General features: G+C 42.7%; 2 protein-coding genes across 3 annotated transcripts in view; both read left to right on the forward strand.

Moving 5' to 3' along the window:
• Positions 1-7,858, forward strand: part of LOC106579783 (uncharacterized) — a 44,390-nt gene extending 36,532 nt beyond the window's left edge. The window contains exons 6-7 of the mRNA XM_082966132.1: positions 7,108-7,161; positions 7,476-7,858. Of these exons, the coding sequence (XP_082822258.1) occupies positions 7,108-7,161; positions 7,476-7,752 (331 nt within the window). The 3' untranslated portion in view covers positions 7,753-7,858. The remainder of the gene's footprint in view (positions 1-7,107; positions 7,162-7,475) is intronic.
• A 2,389-nt stretch (positions 7,859-10,247) lies between these two features.
• Positions 10,248-19,441, forward strand: part of LOC106579784 (somatostatin-2) — a 38,051-nt gene continuing 28,857 nt past the window's right edge. The window contains exons 1-3 of one of the 2 annotated variants that reach the window (XR_014381794.1): positions 10,248-10,710; positions 11,036-11,079; positions 11,928-11,989. The gene's annotated coding sequence lies outside the window, so the exon portion shown is untranslated. The remainder of the gene's footprint in view (positions 10,711-11,035; positions 11,080-11,927; positions 11,990-19,441) is intronic. The other variant, XM_082966131.1, reaches the window with a different exon arrangement.

Genomic DNA, 19,441 nt, shown 5'->3' on the forward strand with positions numbered 1-19,441 from the left:
TATCCCTTCTCTGTCTTATTGGGGGCTCTAGAGTGGTGTCAATATGGATGATAGTCAAAATATTCCCTTCAGACCGTTTAGTGCTAACTATTTATATTATGTATTCTTCACCTACCGTTTGGTCACGCTTTTCCATGTTAATCAGCCAATTAGCTTCTCGTTTGTTTATTCTTAGATTGCATCCCAGATGGCTTCTCCCATCGTCTGATAATGGGACCATCCACAGAGTGCTATTTCTGGTAGAGGTCTGGTTCTCCTAACTGAAAGTGACCTCTGAATTTCTACTTCTGTTATTGTTTGGGATGGAATGGGGATGGTAATCCTATTCTTTTTGAAGGAAAAAAAGGAAACCGCACACTGTTCTTGATAGTATCACTGCTATTTAATAAGCTTACATATCGGCCTTTACGGTCTTCGTCAGAGCTTTTGTGAATTTTCTGAAAACAGCACCTCTATGTAGACCTAGCCCCACCCACATCCGTTCCACGTATGGAAAGGGGTTGGAGGCAAAGGAAAAATAAATAAGTGCTACCAAACATAACAATATGCATTTCACAAATATTACAAAAGTGTATAGACAAGACGCACCGAACACGTCCATAAAATCACAAGGAGGACATAGCAAGTTTTCATTAATCATTGGGTACATCATACGAAAAAACTAAGTAATCTTAAATAGGAACATATTTTAAATTCACAACATAACATACATAGGCATTTCATCATTAAGTCCTTTAGGAAATAATGTCTGGAGGGTGAAAATCCAAAAACATTCTCTTTTGCTCAGAGTATTTTTAATATCACCTCCCCTGTCTGATATCTTGACTTTCTCTATACCACAAAATCTAAAGGTAGAAATGTCATGCTTTTGGTCATTAAAATGTACTGCGACTGGATAATCCCTGTCGTTTCTCCTGATTGAACTTTTATGTTCACTAATTCTCTGTTTGAGAGAGCGGGAGGTTTTACCGACATAGCAGAGCCCACATGGACATTTAATAATGTAAATAACATGGGTGGTGGTGCACGTGATGATATCGTTAATTTGAAACCGTTTTCCTGTGTGTGGATGGCAGAAATATTCACACTTCATCATATTGTTGCACTGTGCGCATCCTCTACATTTATAGCTACCATTTGGTAGAGGGCGTAAAAGAGCCTGGCTGATTTTCTTTCGTGGCTGGCAGTTGGCATGAACCAATTTATCGCGCAAATTGCGACCTCTCCTATACACAATGAGTGGTGGATTCTTGAATTCAGCCGGCAAAGCTGGGTCCGATGATAAAATATGCCAATGTTTCTTAACCACCCCTCCCACTTTTCACGAATTCAAAGTATATGTGGTTGTGAACATCACAGAGTGTTCTTTTGCTTTAGCTGGTCTTTTTTGTAACAATTCAGCTCAGATGTGCGAGTGCCTTTTAAATCTTGTAATCCTATTCTTTTTCAAATGGGATTTAGTAGAAACTTGTCTTCTTACCTTACTTTTGGCATACTTTATGGTTGTAGATGGGTCTGTTACCATGTTTCCTAGGTTTGCTACTGTTGCTGTCAAGGCCATTTCACCTCTCTTCAGTTGTTCTGGTTTCCATTGTCTGCTCAGGAGACCATTCGAGGACTGAGAAATCGATTGTGGGAAAATCTCCTTCCCCTTCTCCTGGTGGCATTTCTTCATTCCATTGGAAAGTACTTCCATCAGGGAAAGAATCGATTGTAGGGAAGTCTCTTTCCCATTCTTCTGGTTGTACTTATTTGTTCCATTGGAAAGGGCTTCTGTCAGGGGTATCTGCCAGAGTAGGTATATCGTCAGGAGTAACAGGCATGTCACTCCTCCCCATCCCTGGACTCTCTGGTTCTTCAGGCAAGAATATCTGCTGGCTGTTGGTTGCTGCTCCTTGGTCTGCTTCTCCCTCAGCTTCCTCCTGACTCCTGACTCCTGACTCCTGCTGGGTGCATCGGTATCCTTGCTCCTGTCCGGCGCATCGACATCCTGGCTCCTGCCTGGCGCACCGACATCTTCTGCTCCCGTTATGGCTCGGTGGTCGCCTCCTTCTCCCCTCCGGGACTCTGGTGCAGTGGTTTAGATTGTACCACGTGTTCCTTCCTTTCAATTGGATGGTTGTTGGTGTTGCTAGGACCACCTCGTAGGGACCCTCTCTCCTTGGCTGGTTCCACTTCCTCCGGAACACTCGGATGTAGACCAGATCTCCTGGTATCACCCTCAGTCCTGGTTCAGGAACCTGCTTCTTTTCCTGGAGATAAATAGCTTCATGTATCTCAGTTAGTTGTTTCACATATTATTTTAACTCTGTTTGCAAATGTTCTAATGAGGGACCTTTGTAGAGCCCTCCTAGAGCTGGCACAGGCATGGGTCGACCTGTAAGCATTTCATGCAGTGCTAGGTGTGTGCTTCTGTTAGTTTCCATGCGATAGCTCATTAAATCAAATCAAATTTTTTTTTTTTTTTTTTTTTATTTTTTTTTTAACGATATCAAAGCCTGTTATACTCACAGACACCATTCAAACAGTTTTAGAAACTTTAGGGTGTTTTCTATCCAAATCAAACAATTATATGCATATTCTAGTTACTGGGCAGGAGTAGTAACCAGATTAAATCGGGTACGTTTTTTATCCGGCCGTGCAAATACTGCCCCCTATCCCCAACAGAATATTGCAAAATGTGCTTTCACCAAAAAGCTATTTTAAAATCGGACATAGCGAGTGCATAAAGGAGTTCTGTATCTATAATTCTTAAAATAATTGTTATGTTTTTTGTGAACGTTTATCGTGAGTAATTTAGTAAATTCCCCGGATGTTTGCTGGGGGTATGCTAGTTCTGAACGTCACATGCTAATGTAAAAAGCTGGTTTTTGATATAAATATGAACTTGATTGAACAAAACATGCATGCATTGTATAACATAATGTCCTAGGGTTGTCATCTGATGAAGATCATCAAAGGTTAGTGCTGCTTTTAGCTGTGGTTTTGTTTTTTGTGACATTATATGCTAGCTTGAAAAATGGGTGTCTGATTATTTCTGGCTTGGTACTCTGCTGACATAATCTAATGTTTTGCTTTCGCTGTAAAGCCTTTTTGAAATCGGACAGTGTGGTTAGATAAAGGAGAGTCTGTTCTTTAACCTCTTGGGGCTAGGTGGGACGCTAGCGTGCCACCCGTGGTGCACTCCATCAACAGCAGGTGCATTTCAAGAGCGGCAAATTTGAATCCAAATAAATGTCAAAATTCAAATTTTTCAAAAATACAACTATGTTACACCATTTGAAAGATAAACATCTCCTTAATCTAACCACGTTTTACGATTTCAAAAAGGTTTTACGGCGAAAGCATAAATTTAGAGTATGTTAGGACAGTACATTTACAAGAGTTGTGTGTAATGTTTTGTCAAGTCAAAGACAGGGTCACCAAAACCATAAAACCAGCTAAAATGATACACTAACCTTTTACAATCTCCATCAGATGACACTCCTAGGACATTATGTTAGACAATGCATGCATTTTTAGTTCTATCAAGTTGATATTTATATCCAAAAACAGCGTTTTACTATGGCATTGATGTTGAGGAAATCGTTTCCCTCCAATAACCGGCAGTCAAGTCAGTTAAAATGCTGTGAAATAGTCATATGTTTGAAAAATGGAAATTTTTGTATTTTTGAGGAATTTGTAATTCGCGCCACGCCTATCATTGGATATTGGAGCAGGTGTTCCGCTAGCGGAACGTCTAGATGTAAGAGGTTAACCTGTTAGGGCTAGGGGGCAGTATTGACACGGCTGGATAAAAAACGTACCCGATTTAATCTGGTTACTACTCCTGCCCAGTAACTAGAATATGCATATAATTATTGGCTTTGGATAGAAAACACCCTAAAGTTTCTAAAACTGTTTGAATGGTGTCTGTGAGTATAACAGAACTCATATGGCAGGCAAAAACCTGAGAAGATTTCATGCAGGAAGTGGCCTGTCTGACAAGGTGTCGTTCTTCTTGTCTCTGTTTATTGAAGAGTGAGGATCTTAGCTGTACCGTGACACTTCCTACGGCTGCCATAGGCTCTCAGAAGGCGGCAAAATGCTGAATCGTGGCTTTGCAGGCTCTGGCTGAAACAAAGTAGCGCGTTTGGGTAGTGGCTGGTTACAGTACTGTGAGACTCAGGTTCGTGCCCGCGTCGACCGAAAGCTTTGTTTTCTTTCCTCTGTTTAGCTAAAAGGAGATTCCCGGTCGGAATATTATTGCTTTTTTACGAGAAAAATGGCATAAAAATTGATTTTAAACAGCGGTTGACATGCTTCGAAGTACGGTAATGGAATATTTAGATTTTTTTTGTCACGAATTGCGCCATGCGCACGACCCTGATTTACCATTTCGGATAGTTTCTGGAACGCACGAACAAAACGCCGATATTCGGATATAACGATGGATTATTTTGGACCAAACCAACATTTGTTATTGAAGTAGCAGTCCTGGGAGTGCATTCTGACGAAGACAACAAAAGGTAATCAAACTTTTGTAATAGTAAATCTGATATTGGTGAGTGCTAAACTTGCCGGGTGTCTAAATAGCTAGCCCGTGATGGCTGGGCTATGTACTTAGAATATTGCAAAATGTGCTTTCACCAAAAAGCTATTTTAAAATCGGACATATCGAGTGCATAGAGGAGTTCTGTATCTATAATTCTTAAAATAATTGTTATGCTTTTTGTGAACGTTTATCGTGAGTAATTTAGTAAATTGTTAGTAAATTCCCCGGAAGTTTGCGGGGGTATGCTAGTTCTGAACGTCACATGCCAATGTAAAAAGCTGGTTTTTGATATAAATATGAACTTGATTGAACAAAACATGCATGTATTGTATAACATAATGTCCTAGGGTTGTCATCTGATGAAGATCATCAAAGGTTAGTGCTGCATTTAGCTGTCTTCTGGGTTTTTGTGACATTATATGCTAGCTTGAAAAATGGGTGTCTGATTATTTCTGGCTTGGTACTCTGCTGACATAATCTAATGTTTTGCTTTCGTTGTAAAGCCTTTTTGAAATCGGACAGTGTGGTTAGATTAACGAGAGTCTTGTCTTTAAATAGCTATAAAATAGTCATATGTTTGAGAAATTGAAGTAATAGGATTTTTAAGGTATTTGAAAATCGCGCCACAGGATTCAACTGGCTGTTACGTAGGTGGGACGAATTAGTCCAAAAAAATCGAAATATTCCATTACCGTACTTCGAAGCATGTCAACCGCAGTTTAAAATCAATTTTTAGGCCATTTTTCTCGTAAAAAAGTGATAATATTCCGACCGGGAAAGCGTGTTTACGTTCAAAGAGAGAGAAAATAAAAACATCTCGTACCCTCGTGCACGAGCCCCAGTCTGATGGTCCTCTGACAGGCCACTATCCAAACGCGCTAATGTGTTTCAGCCTGGGGCTGCCTCGATATCATTCAGCTTTTTCCCGGGTTCTGAGAGCCTATGGGAGCCGTAGGAAGTGTCACGTTACAGCAAAGATCCTCAGTCTTCAATAAACAGAGCCAAGATGAACAAGAACTTGTTATAGCATTTCTAAGGTATTTGAAAATCGCGCCACTGGATTAGACTGGCTGTTGCGTAGGTGGGACGAATTCGTCCCGCCTGCCCTAGAGAGGTTAATATATGGACAAGCAATGTAGATAGTATATACACATGAGATGAGTAATGCAATATATGTAAACATTATTAAAGTGACTAGTGCTCCATTTATTAATATATTCTTAATTCCCTTCCTTTACTTAGATTTGTCTGTATTAGGTATATGTTGTGAAATTGTGAGATATTACTTGTTAGATATTACTGCACTGTCGAAACACAAGCATTTCGCTACACCCCAATAACATCTGCTAAACATGTGTATGTGACCAATAAAATTTGATTTGATTTGGAATCGCGCATCTCGTCTTTTTGATCTGAATGTCCCGTCTTTAGTCAACTGTTCTGCAACACATCTACAACTGGCTGTTGTCTTGTCTCATCACTCCTTATGTCTCCACTATTAAAATCTGGAATCAGAATATAAATATTACAGCTGTTTTAGTAACCACGTCAACTACATTTTTCTTTTAACTTTTAGAAGCAACTGACGATTTGACCACGTTCATTACAACTTGGACAAAAACTTAGTGTATGAAATCTTAGTCTATGGTTTTCAAATCTATAATCAGAACAGAAATAACTTCTACCATTCAAGATATACAGCTGTTTTAGTAACTCTATCAACTACCTTTATTAAGCCCACTTCCCACTGTTGATTAACTGTTTAACTGCCGTGAAACTTTCAGAATGTTAAAATTATAGGACACATTCTAAGACTGATTATGCCACACAGCTCACTCCAACCCACTAAAATAACCCACTATAAAAATCCCACACTCACTAAACACTCTTCAATAGCTACACTACTTACCACCACTAACCCATATGATTACCCGACTAAGCCTATCTCTCTACAACAGTCACAGTGCAACTTCTACTACTATTAGGCCTAGTTCTCCCACAGGCAATACTACTACTCCTCCTACTACTTCTATTACTTCTACTACTACTGAGCTATAGTCACTATTTCCACTACTACTGCAGTCAATACTTCTAATGTTACAATCCCACTACTATTTAAGATACAGTTACTAATGGACTAGCCTACATTTTTACTAGCCTCTAACAATTTAAACGTCTTCCACTAACATAAAAAATCCTTTTGGTCAGCTGAAGCAAGTCAGAGAATTTTTCTTGAAAGCGTACACTTTCTACATTCTAAGTTTTGGGACCATTGTTTTTCCTGATCAAGTCAGGCTTTTCCTAGTGTACTGTAAGCTATCTGCAACATGTAAGTATACATACAGTGTTGTATTATTGTTGTGAAGTGTTTATCTGTGAATGGCCCTATGAATTAGTCTCTTCCAGGAAATGAAGGACCAATGGGGCCATCAGGGACCCCAGGATGCAATGGGACAAATGTACAGTCTTGCTTTTGGATGTGAAGTAATTATGGAAGCTAACACACACGCATGCACATGCACACACAGACACGTATACACATGTCTGATGCCCTATCAATGTGTGTGTTTCAGGGGGACAGTGGATACCCAGGGTTACCTGGGGTGCTGGGAGCTGCTGGATTGCCAGTAAGTGCTGCCAATATCGTGTCAAATGTCACTAAGCACCTTACTTTACCTGTCATCAATCACGGTCGTCAATCATGTGATCTCAATCATTATCCTATGATATTTCAATTGATAAATAAGGTTTCCAAGAGTGAACAAACTACATTTTAATGAAATAACATTTAAATGTATTTGTTTATCTTCTCGTGAGTGTTGTCTATGAACTAATGACAGTTGAACATGCAAATGTGTTTAATACATTTTTTAAACAAGATCCCCATGTCATGCCCTGATTTGTTTCACCTGTCCTTGTGATTGTTTCCACCCTCCTCCAGGTGTTGCCCATCTTCCCCATTATCCCCTGTGTATTTATACCTGTGTTCTCTGTTTGTCCGTTGCCAGTTTGTCTTGTTTGTCAAGTCGACCAGCGTTTTTGTTCTCAGCTCCTGCTTTTCCCAGTCTCTCCTTTTTCTCGCCCTCCTGGTTTTGACCCTTGCCTGTCCTGACTCCGAGCCTGCCTGCCTGACCACTCTGCCTACCCCTGACCCTGAGCCTGCCTGCCGACCTGTACCTTTGCGCCACCTCTGGCTTGTTGACCTCTGCCTACCCTGACCCTGCCGTCCGGTACAATTGCCCCACCTCTGGTTTACTGACCCCTGCCTGCCTTGACCTGTCTATTGCCTGCCCCTGTTGGACTATTAAACCATTGTCAATTCAACGTGTCTGCATCTGGGTCGTAGCTTGATTCCTGACACCCCATGTTCAGTCCTATGAAAATGTCATCGGCTATGGTGTAACCACAAAGCACCTTACCTCACCTGTCTGAATACATCACCGTAAAAGCTAGACATCATCACAGCTGTCTCGCATGTGATCTCAATCATGATAATCATATATATGTAGCTGTCCATCCTTCCTTCCAGTTTCTTCCCCCACAGTGGTAGATACAGTACAATAGTGTCAGGTCTTGTTTAGCTTTTACAGTAAACTTGTGATGTGCAGCTCACACTTATCTTTCTTTCTTAAAGAGCTTTCATGGATTGCCAGGACTTAATGTACAATAAGTGTGTGTGTGTGTGTGTGTGTGTGTGTGTGTGTGTGTGTGTGTGTGTGTGTGTGTGTGTTATACAATTTGCATATGTTTGCATGGTGCAGTAGTGGCACTGAGTATTTTCTCCCCTGTGCTTGGGTGTGTAATCCAACTACAGCTACTGTCTGTTTTTTTGTGGACCATAAGACTAAAGTATATTGTACTTACAGTGAGACTCTTACTACTTCCCAACCGCTGCTGAGGTGGATGGACATCTTGGACCACCAGGGAGAGATGGTGTCAAGATAAGGAGACCTCCCACCCTGCCTACATCAGGGTTGTGTTTATTGCGCACCAAACGGAAGAAAGCTGACTAGCACAGGGAGGGACTACCTGGACTAACTCATATTTTTGTATTCCATTGCAAAACGTAAAATGTTTTTACAAGTTTTGCGTACCCTATTAATCACAACCCATAACTCACATGTCTCTGAGTTTATGCTTCTATTCCAAAATGAGAAGAATGGACTTGCCTGCTACCTATTATTACTATGGCCAGGAGTTTCTTAGCTGACCACAGACCCTATAATTGTAACTTGGACAAATAGTTTTCACATGGTCAAGGAAAACTCCTGGCACCCTATATTACAGTTATAATTTCATGTGCATCGTGGCCTGTGTGGTCGAGTGGTTAGTGTGTGGTCAAGTGGTACACGTGTATAGCCTAGGCTGCCAGAGTCTTCATGGGTTGGAATCCGACCCACTGCACTTCTGACTCGCAATCTTTAATGTCTCCTCAATAAAAATGATCTCTCTCATTAAATAAATAAAAATTCACAAAAAATATTATAGAAAAAAATATTTTTTTGTGCAATTGACTGACTGGCCACTGTTTTTTAGGGTCAGCGAAGGTTATGAAATCAAATCAAATTGTATTTGTCACATACACATGGTTAGCAGATGTTAATGCAAGTGTAGCGAAATGCTTGTGCTTCTAGTTCCGACAATGCAGTAATAACCAACGCGTAATCTAACCTAACAATTTCACAACTACCTTATACACACAAGTGTAAAGGAATTAAGAATATGTACATAAAAATATATGAATGAGTGATGGTACAGAACGGCATAGGCAAGATGCAGTAGATGGTATCGAGTACAGCATATACATATGAGATGAGTAATGTAGGGTATGTAAACATTATATGAAGTGGCATTGTGATACATTTTTCATAAATGTTTACATTATTAAAGTGGCTGGAGTTGAGTCAGTATGTTGGCAGCAGCCACTCAATGTTAGTGGTGGCTGTTTAATTAACAGTCTGATGGCCTTGAGATACAAGCTGTTTTTCAGTCTCTCGGTCCCTGCTTTGATGCACCTGTACTGACCTCGCCTTCTGGATGAAAGCGGGGTGAACAGGCAGTGGCTCGGGTGGTTGTTGTCCTTGATGATCTTTATGGCCTTCCTGTGACATCGGGTGGTGTAGGTGTCTTGGAGGGCAGGTAGTTTACCCCCGGTGATGCGTTGTGCCGACCTCACTACCCTCTGGAGACCCTTACGTTTGTGGGTGGAGCAGTTGCCGTACCAGGCGGTGATACAGCCCGACAGGATGCTCTCAATTGTGCATCTGTAAAAGTTTGTGAGTGCTTTTGGTGACAAGCCAAATTTCTTCAGCCTCCTGAGGTTGAAGAGGCGCTGCTGCACCTTCTTCACCACGCTGTCTGTGTGGTGGTTATTTTCCTGGTTACCTGGATGGCTTCCTGGACTGGAGGGACCGAGCGGGACTCCGGTCAGTTGACACCTAAATGAAGTTCAATATGTCCACTCTTTTACTTATTAACCTATATTTACTTTGAAAGGCTTTTTCTGAATGTCCTTGTTAATGATTCCTCTAGGTCCATGTGCTGTTCCTGTATGTATAAATCACTGACTTTAAATGATTATTCAATATTCATATTTCCAGGGAATACCTGGGTTAACAAGTGTAAAAGGAGAGAAGGTCAGTTTAATAGTAAATACTCTGTTCCATTAGTCTGTCTAACGGGTGTGTGTGTGTGTGTGTGTGTGTGTGTGTGTGTGTGTGTGTGTGTGTGTGTGTGTGTGTGTGTGTCTGCCTGGATGTTTTGGTGCTGTCCAGGGTGCTGACTGTTCACATTACTGCACTAACAATATAGTAACAATGTGATAGCGGCTATTGAGTGATGTCCCTGTTCAGTTCCTGACTTTTAGAGGAGTGTGTTGCACTATTTACAGTATAACAGCTTTATTTATTTTTTCAGGGTCAGGAAGGTCCAAGCCCTGTAATTCCAGGCCCAACCTACCTGTGTCATACCCATCTTTTCCACTGTCACATGCAGTATAACTTTCTTGCATATTATCCTGCCTCAGTATAGTTTGTTCTGGATGCATGTAGTGTATATAATGTACAATATATTGTGACAGCATTTAAATGTTTTGTTCTCAGGGTGACCAAGGCCCTCCCGGGATACCTGGACAGAAGGGCATAAAGCTGTATGCAGAGGGTCCCAAGGAGCTGAAGGTAAACCATACTCGGTTTCTCTGAGACCAATTTTTACCAATCCACACGGACAGACATCATCACCATTACATTTGAGTAATTTAGCAGATGCTCTTATATAGTGACTTACAGGGGCAATTAGGGTTAAGTGCCTGGCTCAAAGGCACATCTACATTTTTTTTTACCTAGTCAGCTCAGGGATTCGAACCAGTGACCTTTTGGTTACTAGCCACCATCATCACCAATCACCATCACCCAAATCAGCTTTATTGTCATTATTACCCGCATACATCATATTGTCACACAAGTACAGTAGGACAGTGTCCTGACTTTCTTCTGAATGCAGGGGGAGCCAGGTGATACAGGAGAGAGGGGTGTACTGGCCAGCATGTGAGTTATAAGCCTATGGGGGATCATTACTGTGTATTGAATTGAACAGATTGGATTTAAATGAATACTTTACATGATCTTTGAGCCTGTACAAAAGTTGCCAGTTCAAATCCCATTGCACTTATACTACTTCTTGTGGGCTGTGCTCTGTCTTTCTGTCGCTGTCCATCCTTTATTTTCTGTCTGTCTGCCTGCCTGTCTGTCGGTCAGTATTATTATTATTTTTTATGTTCCTCTTTTTTTAGGGTCTCCCTGCGCATCGTGGATATAAAGGGGTGTAACGCCCTGGCCATAGAGAGGGGTTTTTTGTTCTTTCTTTTGGTTAGGCCAGGGTGTTACATTGGGTGGGCGTTCTATGTTCTGTTTCTATGTTTTTGTATTTCTTTGTTTTGGGCCGTGTATGGCTCCCAATCAGGCACAGCTGAAGTTCGTTGTTCGTTGATTGGGAGTCACACATAAGTGCATGTTTTTCCGTTGGGGTTTTGTGGGTAATTGTTTCTGTCATTGTGTTTCACCCGACAGGACTGTTTGGCTGTCGGTTTTTCTTGTTTTGTTTGCATAGTGTTCTTTCTTAATTAAATATGATGAACACTAACTCCGCTGCGTTTTGGTCCACTCTCTCTCACGACAGTCGTTACAAGGGGACAAAGGCGACCAAGGAGAACCTGGGGCTCTTTTAGCACAATGACTCCAGTCACTTCATATCATATTTAAAATACTGTAGACTTTTACAATGGTATTATGGACATTATCATTCTCACGTGGATGTGTCCTGCTCACAATAGTAGGGCCCATAGACACACAGAGACTGACAAACACCCGTGTCTAACAGAGGTTTTGTTTTTCAGGGGAAACCTGGGAAAGATGGGATGCCTGGGACCTACACATATCCAGACAACTATGATAACTTGTATGTATATGGTCCTTTGCGGCTCGCTTTCAAAAAGCATGGGAGAAGCAATGTTAAGGTCGTTGGTTCGAGTCCTGGAGGAATCACATACTGTACACATACTAAAATGTATTCAAAGCTTAGAGGGGATCTACTGTTAATTACTGTTGAAGTAATATGGCTACAGGTTCATCTGCCTCACCTATAGCCCACTCCTATTTGCCATATCTTCAATTTCAGCCTTCTGTATGTCCTCAGCCCTGGAGGTGAGCAAAGTAATTCCGGTACCCAAGAATAGTAAAGCCCCTTTTACTGGCTCAAATAGCTGACCAATCAGTCTGTTACCAACCCTTAGTAAACTTATGGAAAAAAATGTAATTGACCATATACAATGCTATTTTACAGTAAACAAATTGATAACAGACTTGGAGCACGCTTTTAGGGAAGGACATCCAACAAGCACAGCACTTATACAAATGACTGATTGGCTGAGAAAAATGTATGATAAAAGATTGTGGGGGCTGTTTTATTACATTATTATTACATTTAAGTCATTTAGCAGACGCTCTTATCCAGAGCGACTTACAAAATGGTGCATTCACCTTATGATATCCAGTGGAACAACCACTTTACAATAGTGCATCTAAATCTTTTAAGGGGGGGGGGGGGGGGGTGTTAGAAGGATTACTTTATCCTATCCTAGGTATTCCTTAAAGAGGTGGGGTTTCAGGTGTCTCCGGAAGGTGGTGATTGACTCCGCTGTCCTGGCGTCGTGAGGGAGCTTGTTCCACCATTGGGGTGCCAGAGCAGCGAACAGTTTTGACTGGGCTGAGCGGGAACTGTGCTTCCTCAGAGGTAGGGGGGCCAGCAGGCCAGTGGTGGATGAACGCAGTGCCCTTGTTTGGGTGTAGGGCCTGATCAGAGCCTGAAGGTATGGAGGTGCCGTTCCCTTCACAGCTCCGTAGGCAATCACCATGGTCTTGTAGCGGATGCGAGCTTCAATTGGAAGCCAGTGGAGAGAGCGGAGGAGCGGGGTGACGTGAGAGAACTTGGGAAGGTTGAACACCAGACGGGCTGCGGCGTTCTGGATGAGTTGTAGGGGTTTAATGGCACAGGCAGGGAGGCCAGCCAACAGCGAGTTGCAGTAATCCAGACGGGAGATGACAAGTGCCTGGATTAGGACCTGCGCCGCTTCCTGTGTGAGGCAGGGTCGTACTCTGCGAATGTTGTAGAGCATGAACCTACAGGATCGGGTCACCGCCTTGATGTTAGTGGAAAACGACAGGGTGTTGTCCAGGATCACGCCAAGGTTCTTAGCACTCTGGGAGGAGGACACAAGGGAGTTGTCAACCGTGATGGCGAGATCATGGAACGGGCAGTCCTTCCCCGGGAGGAAGAGCAGCTCCGTCTTGCCGAGGTTCAGCTTGAGCTGGTGATCCGTCATCCACACTGATATGTCTGACAGACATGCAGAGATGCGATTCGCCGCCTGGTTATCAGAAGGGGGAAAGGAGAAGATTAATTGTGTGTCGTCTGCATAGCAATGATAGGAGAGACCATGTGAGGATATGACAGAGCCAAGTGACTTGGTGTATAGCGAGAATAGGAGAGGGCCTAGAACAGAGCCCTGGGGGACACCAGTGGTGAGAGCGCATGGTGCGGAGACAGATTCTCGCCACGCCACCTGGTAGGAGCGACCTGTCAGGTAGGACGCAATCCAAGCGTGGGCCGCGCCGGAGATGCCCAACTCGGAGAGGGTGGAGAGGAGGATCTGATGGTTCACAGTATCAAAGGCAGCAGATAGGTCTAGAAGGATGAGAGCAGAGGAGAGAGAGTTAGCTTTAGCAGTGCGGAGAGCCTCCGTGACACAGAGAAGAGCAGTCTCAGTTGAATGCCCAGTCTTGAAACCTGACTGATTAGGATCAAGAAGGTCATTCTGAGAGAGATAGCAGGAGAGCTGGCCAAGGACGGCACGTTCAAGAGTTTTGGAGAGAAAAGAAAGAAGGGATACTGGTCTGTAGTTGTTGACATCGGAGGGATCGAGTGTAGGTTTTTTCAGAAGGGGTGCAACTCTCGCTCTCTTGAAGACGGAAGGGACGTAGCCAGCGGTCAAGGATGAGTTGATGAGCGAGGTGAGGAAGGGGAGAAGGTCTCCGGAAATGGTCTGGAGAAGAGAGGAGGGGATAGGGTCAAGTGGGCAGGTTGTTGGGCGGCCGGCCGTCACAAGACGCGAGATTTCATCTGGAGAGAGAGGGGAGAAAGAGGTCAAAGCACAGGGTAGGGCAGTGTGAGCAGGACCAGCGGTGTCGTTTGACTTAGCAAACGAGGATCGGATATCGTCAACCTTCTTTTCAAAATGGTTGACGAAGTCATCCGCAGAGAGGGAGGAGGGGGGGGGGGGGGGAGGAGGATTCAGGAGGGAGGAGAAGGTAGCAAAGAGCTTCCTAGGGTTAGAGGCAGATGCTTGGAATTTAGAGTGGTAGAAAGTGGCTTTAGCAGCAGAGACAGAAGAGGAGAATGTAGAGAGGAGTGAGTGAAAGGATGCCAGGTCCGCAGGGAGGCGAGTTTTCCTCCATTTCCGCTCGGCTGCCCGGAGCCTTGTTCTGTGAGCTCGTAGTGAGTCGTCGAGCCACGGAGCAGGAGGGGAGGACCGAGCCGGCCTGGAGGATAGGGGACAGAGAAAATCAAAGGATGCAGAAAGGGAGGAGAGGAGGGTTGAGGAGGCAGAATCAGGAGATAGGTTGGAGAAGGTTTGAGCAGAGGGAAGAGATGATAGGATGGAAGAGGAGAGAGTAGCGGGAGAGAGAGAGCGAAGGTTGGGACGGCGCAATACCATCCGAGTAGGGGCAGAGTGAGAAGTGTTGGATGAGAGCAAGAGGGAAAAGGATACAAGGTAGTGGTCGGAGATTTGGAGGGGAGTTGCAATGAGATTAGTGGAAGAACAGCATCTAGTAAAGATGAGGTCAAGCGTATTGCCTGCCTTGTGAGTAGGGGGGGAAGGTGAGAGGGTGAGGTCAAAAGAGGAGAGGAGTGGAAAGAAGGAGGCAGAGAGGAATGAGTCAAAGGTAGACGTGGGGAGGTTAAAGTCACCCAGAACTGTGAGAGGTGAGCCATCCTCAGGAAAGGAACTTATCAAGGCGTCAAGCTCATTGATGAACTCTCCAAGGGAACCTGGAGGGCGATAAATGATAAGGATGTTAAGCTTGAAAGGGCTGGTAACTGTGACAGCATGGAATTCAAATGAGGAGATAGACAGATGGGTCAGGGGAGAAAGAGAGAATGTCCACTTGGGAGAGATGAGGATTCCAGTGCCACCACCCCGCTGGCTCGATGCTCTAGGGGTATGCGAGAACACGTGGGCAGACGAAGAGAGAGCAGTAGGAGTAGCAGTGTTATCTGTGGTAATCCATGTTTCCGTCAGCGCCAGGAAGTCTAGGGACTGGACTGGTTTTGTTAGACTTCAGTGTGGCTTTAGACATTGATCATAGTCTGCTGCTGGAAAAACACATGTGTTATGGTTTTATACCCCCTGCTATATTGTGGATAAAGAGTTACTTCTCTAACAGAACACAGATGATGTTCTTTAACCTGTTATGGCTAGGGGGCAGTATTTTCACGGCTGGGTAAAAAACGTACCCGATTTAATCTGGTTACTACTCCTGCCCAGTAACTAGAATATGCATATAATTATTGGCTTTGGATAGAAAACACTCCAAAGTTTCTAAAACTGTTTGAATGGTGTCTGTGAGTATAAAAGAACTCAAATGGCAGGTCAAAACCTGAGAGATTCCTTTACAGGAAGTGGCCTGTCTGACCATTTCTTGAACTTCTTTGCCATCTCTATCTTTTACAAAGGATCTCTGCTCTAACGTGACACTTCCTACGTCTTCTATGGGCGCTCAGAGCCCGGGAAAAACCTGAATGTCGTCATCCCAGCCCCAGGCTGAAACACATTATCGCCTTTCTCAAGTGGCCGATCAAGGGACTGTCGGCTTAGGCGCGTGCCCCGTCTTTGTGATTTTTCCTCTGTTTGCCGAAAAGGAGATTCCCGGTCGGAATATTATCGCTTTTTTACGAGATAAATTGCATAAAAATTGATTTTAAACAGCGGTTGACATGCTTCGAAGTACGGTAATGGAATATTTAGACATTTTTTGTCACGAATTGCGCCATGCGCACGACCCTGATTTTTACCATTTCGGATAGTGTCTGGGACGCACGAACAAAACGCCGCTATTCGGATATAACGATGGATTATTTTGGACCAAACCAACATTTGTTATTGAAGTAGCAGTCCTGGGAGTGCATTCTGACGAAGACAACAAAAGGTAATCAAACTTTTATAATAGTAAATCTGATTTTGGTGAAGGCTAAACTTGCCTGGTGTCTAAATAGCTAGCCCGTGATGGCTGGGCTATGTACTTAGAATATTGCAAAATGTGCTTTCACCAAAAAGCTATTTTAAAATCGGACATATTGAGTGCATAGAGGAGTTCTGTATCTATAATTCTTAAAATAATTGTTATGCTTTTTGTGAACGTTTATCGTGAGTAATTTAATAAATTGTTAGCAAATTCCCCGGAAGTTTGCGGGGGGTATGCTAGTTCTGAACGTCACATGCTAATGTAAAAAGCTGTTTTTTGATATAAATATGAACTTGATTGAACAAAACATGCATGTATTGTATAACATAATGTCCTAGGTGTGTCATCTGATGAAGATCATCAAAGGTTAGTGCTGCATTTAGCTGTCTTCTGGGTTTTTGTGACATTATATGCTAGCTTGAAAAATGGGTGTCTGATTATTTCTGGCTTGGTACTCTGCTGACATAATCTAATGTTTTGCTTTCGCTGTAAAGCCTTTTTGAAATCGGACAGTGTGGTTAGATAAAGGAGAGTCTTGTCTTTAAAATGCTGTGAAATAGTCATATGTTTGAAAAATTGAAGTTTTTGTATTTTTGAGGAATTTGTAATTCGCGCCACGCATATCATTGGATATTGGAGCAGGTGTTCCGCTAGCACAAGACATTCTCCAAACACCCCACAGGGCCGACATCCCCGTTATTTGCAAGAGGAAGCGACGCAGGTATAGAGGACATAGAGCCGGATGCCTGGTCAGCACATGGAGAAGGCAACTGGGAAAGCTGCCGTTACCGTCAACACTACTCGCCAACGTGCAATCATTGGACAATAAATTAGACGAGGTACGATCACGAATATCCTACCAACGGGAAATCAAAAACTGTAATATCCTATGTTTCTAGGAATCGTGGCTGAATGACGACATGGCTATTCAGCTACCGGGATATACACTGCACTGGCAAGCTAGAACAGCCCACGCCGGTAAGACGAGGGGCGGAGCAGTCTTTGTATATTTGTAAACAACAGCTGGTGTACGAAATCTAAGGAAGTCTCTAGATTTTGCTCGCCTGAAGTAGAGTATATTGTGAAAAATTGCAGGCCACACTACTTGCCTAGAGGTTTCAGCTATACTTTTCGTGGCTGTTTATTTACCACCACAGACAGATGCTGGCACTAAGACCACACTCAGTCAGCTGTATAAGGAAATAAGCAAAGAGGAAACCACTCACCCAGAGGCGGCGCTCCTTGTGGCCGGAGACTTTAATGCAGGGAAACTTAAATCAGTTCTACCAAATTTCTATCAACATGTTAAATGTGCAACCAGAGGGACCACAACTCTATACTCCTGATTCCTGCTTACAAGCAAAAATTAAAGCAGGAAGCACCGGTGACTCAGTCTATAAAAAAAGTAGTCAGATGAAGCAGATGCTAAACTATAGGACTGTTTTACTATCACAGACTGGAACACGTTCCGGGATTCTTCATAGTTACTTTTCATACAATTATTATGCTTTAAGACATTCAAATATACAGAAAATATGAACATTCAGATGTGTTCAGCTACAGTTGTGGTCTTTTGCCCACTAAGGATCTTTCTTAGATGATAGACCCTATCAGAAATTGCGGGAGACCGTACTGAACCAGAATAACTTTACCTTGTAAGAATCTGACTTTCTGGGCCAGAGATATTGAAACTGAAATGCCATTTCTAAGGGGTAAAATGTATAAGCGGCCATAGACTCTCCCCAAATTTACTGAGTATATCAATACAAACTGACTATTTAATTATTTATACATACTTAGACTATGGATTATAGTTACCTTTGGCATAATAATGATGCTTGAAGCCTTTACCCATGCATATACACAGGAAAAACATGTGCAGAATTTTCTCAGACAGTGTAAATTAGAGGTCGACCGATTTAATCGATACATTTTTTACAACTTTATTTAACTAGGCAAGTCAGTTAAGAACACATTCTTATTTTCAATGACGGCCTAGGAACGGTGGGTTAACTGCCTTGTTCAGGGGCAGAATGACAGATTTTTACCTTGTCAACTCGGGGATTCAATCTTGCAACCTTACGGTTAACTAGTCCAATGCTCTAACCACCTGCTTTACATTGCACTCCACGAGGAGCCTGCCTGTTACGCGAATGCAGTAAGAAGCCAAGGTAAGTTGCTAGCTAGCATTAAACTTATCTTATAAAAAACAATCAATCAATCATAATCACTAGTTAACTACACATGTTTGATGATATTACTAGTTTATCTAGCCTGTCCTGCATTGCATATAATCGCTTAGGTACACGTTGCTCCAACCATAAACATCAATGCCTTTCTTAAAATCAATACACAAGTATATATTTTTAAACCTGCATATTTAGTTAATATTGCCTGCTAACATGAATTTCTTTTAACTAGGGAAAATGTGTCACTTCTCTTGCAAACAGAGTCAGGGTATATGCAGCAGTTTGGGCCGCCTGGCTCGTTGCGAACTGTGAAGACTATATCTTCATAACAAAGACAGCCGACTTCGCCAAACGGGGGATGATTTAACAAAAGCGCATTTGCGAAAAAAGCACAATCGTTGCACGACTGTATCTAACCATAAACATCAATGCCTTTCTTAAAATCAATACACAGAAGTATATATTTTTAAACCTGCATATTTAGCTAAAAGAAATCCCGGTTAGCAGGCAATATTAACCAGGTGAAATTGTGTCATTTTGCGTTCATTGCACGCAGAGTCAGGGTATATGCAACAGTTTGTGCCGCCAGGCTCGTTGCGAACTAATTTGCCAGAATTGTATGTAATTATGACATAACATTGAAGGTTGTGCAATGTAACAGGAATATTTAGACTTAGGGATGCCACCCGTTAGATAAAATACGGAACGGTTCCGTATTTCACTGACAGGAAAAACTTTTTGTTTTCGAGATTATATTTTCCGGATTCGACCATATTAATGACTGAAGGCTTGTATTTCTGTGTGTTATTATGTTATAATTAAGTCTATGATTTGATAGAGCAGTCTGACTGAGCGATGGTAGGCAGCAGCAGGCTCGTAAGCATTCATTCATACAGCACTTTCGTGCGTTTGCCAGCAGC

This window comes from Salmo salar, chromosome 20, assembly GCF_965601325.2.
Source record: "Salmo salar chromosome 20, fSalSal1, whole genome shotgun sequence".
Lineage (NCBI taxonomy): Eukaryota > Metazoa > Chordata > Actinopteri > Salmoniformes > Salmonidae > Salmo > Salmo salar.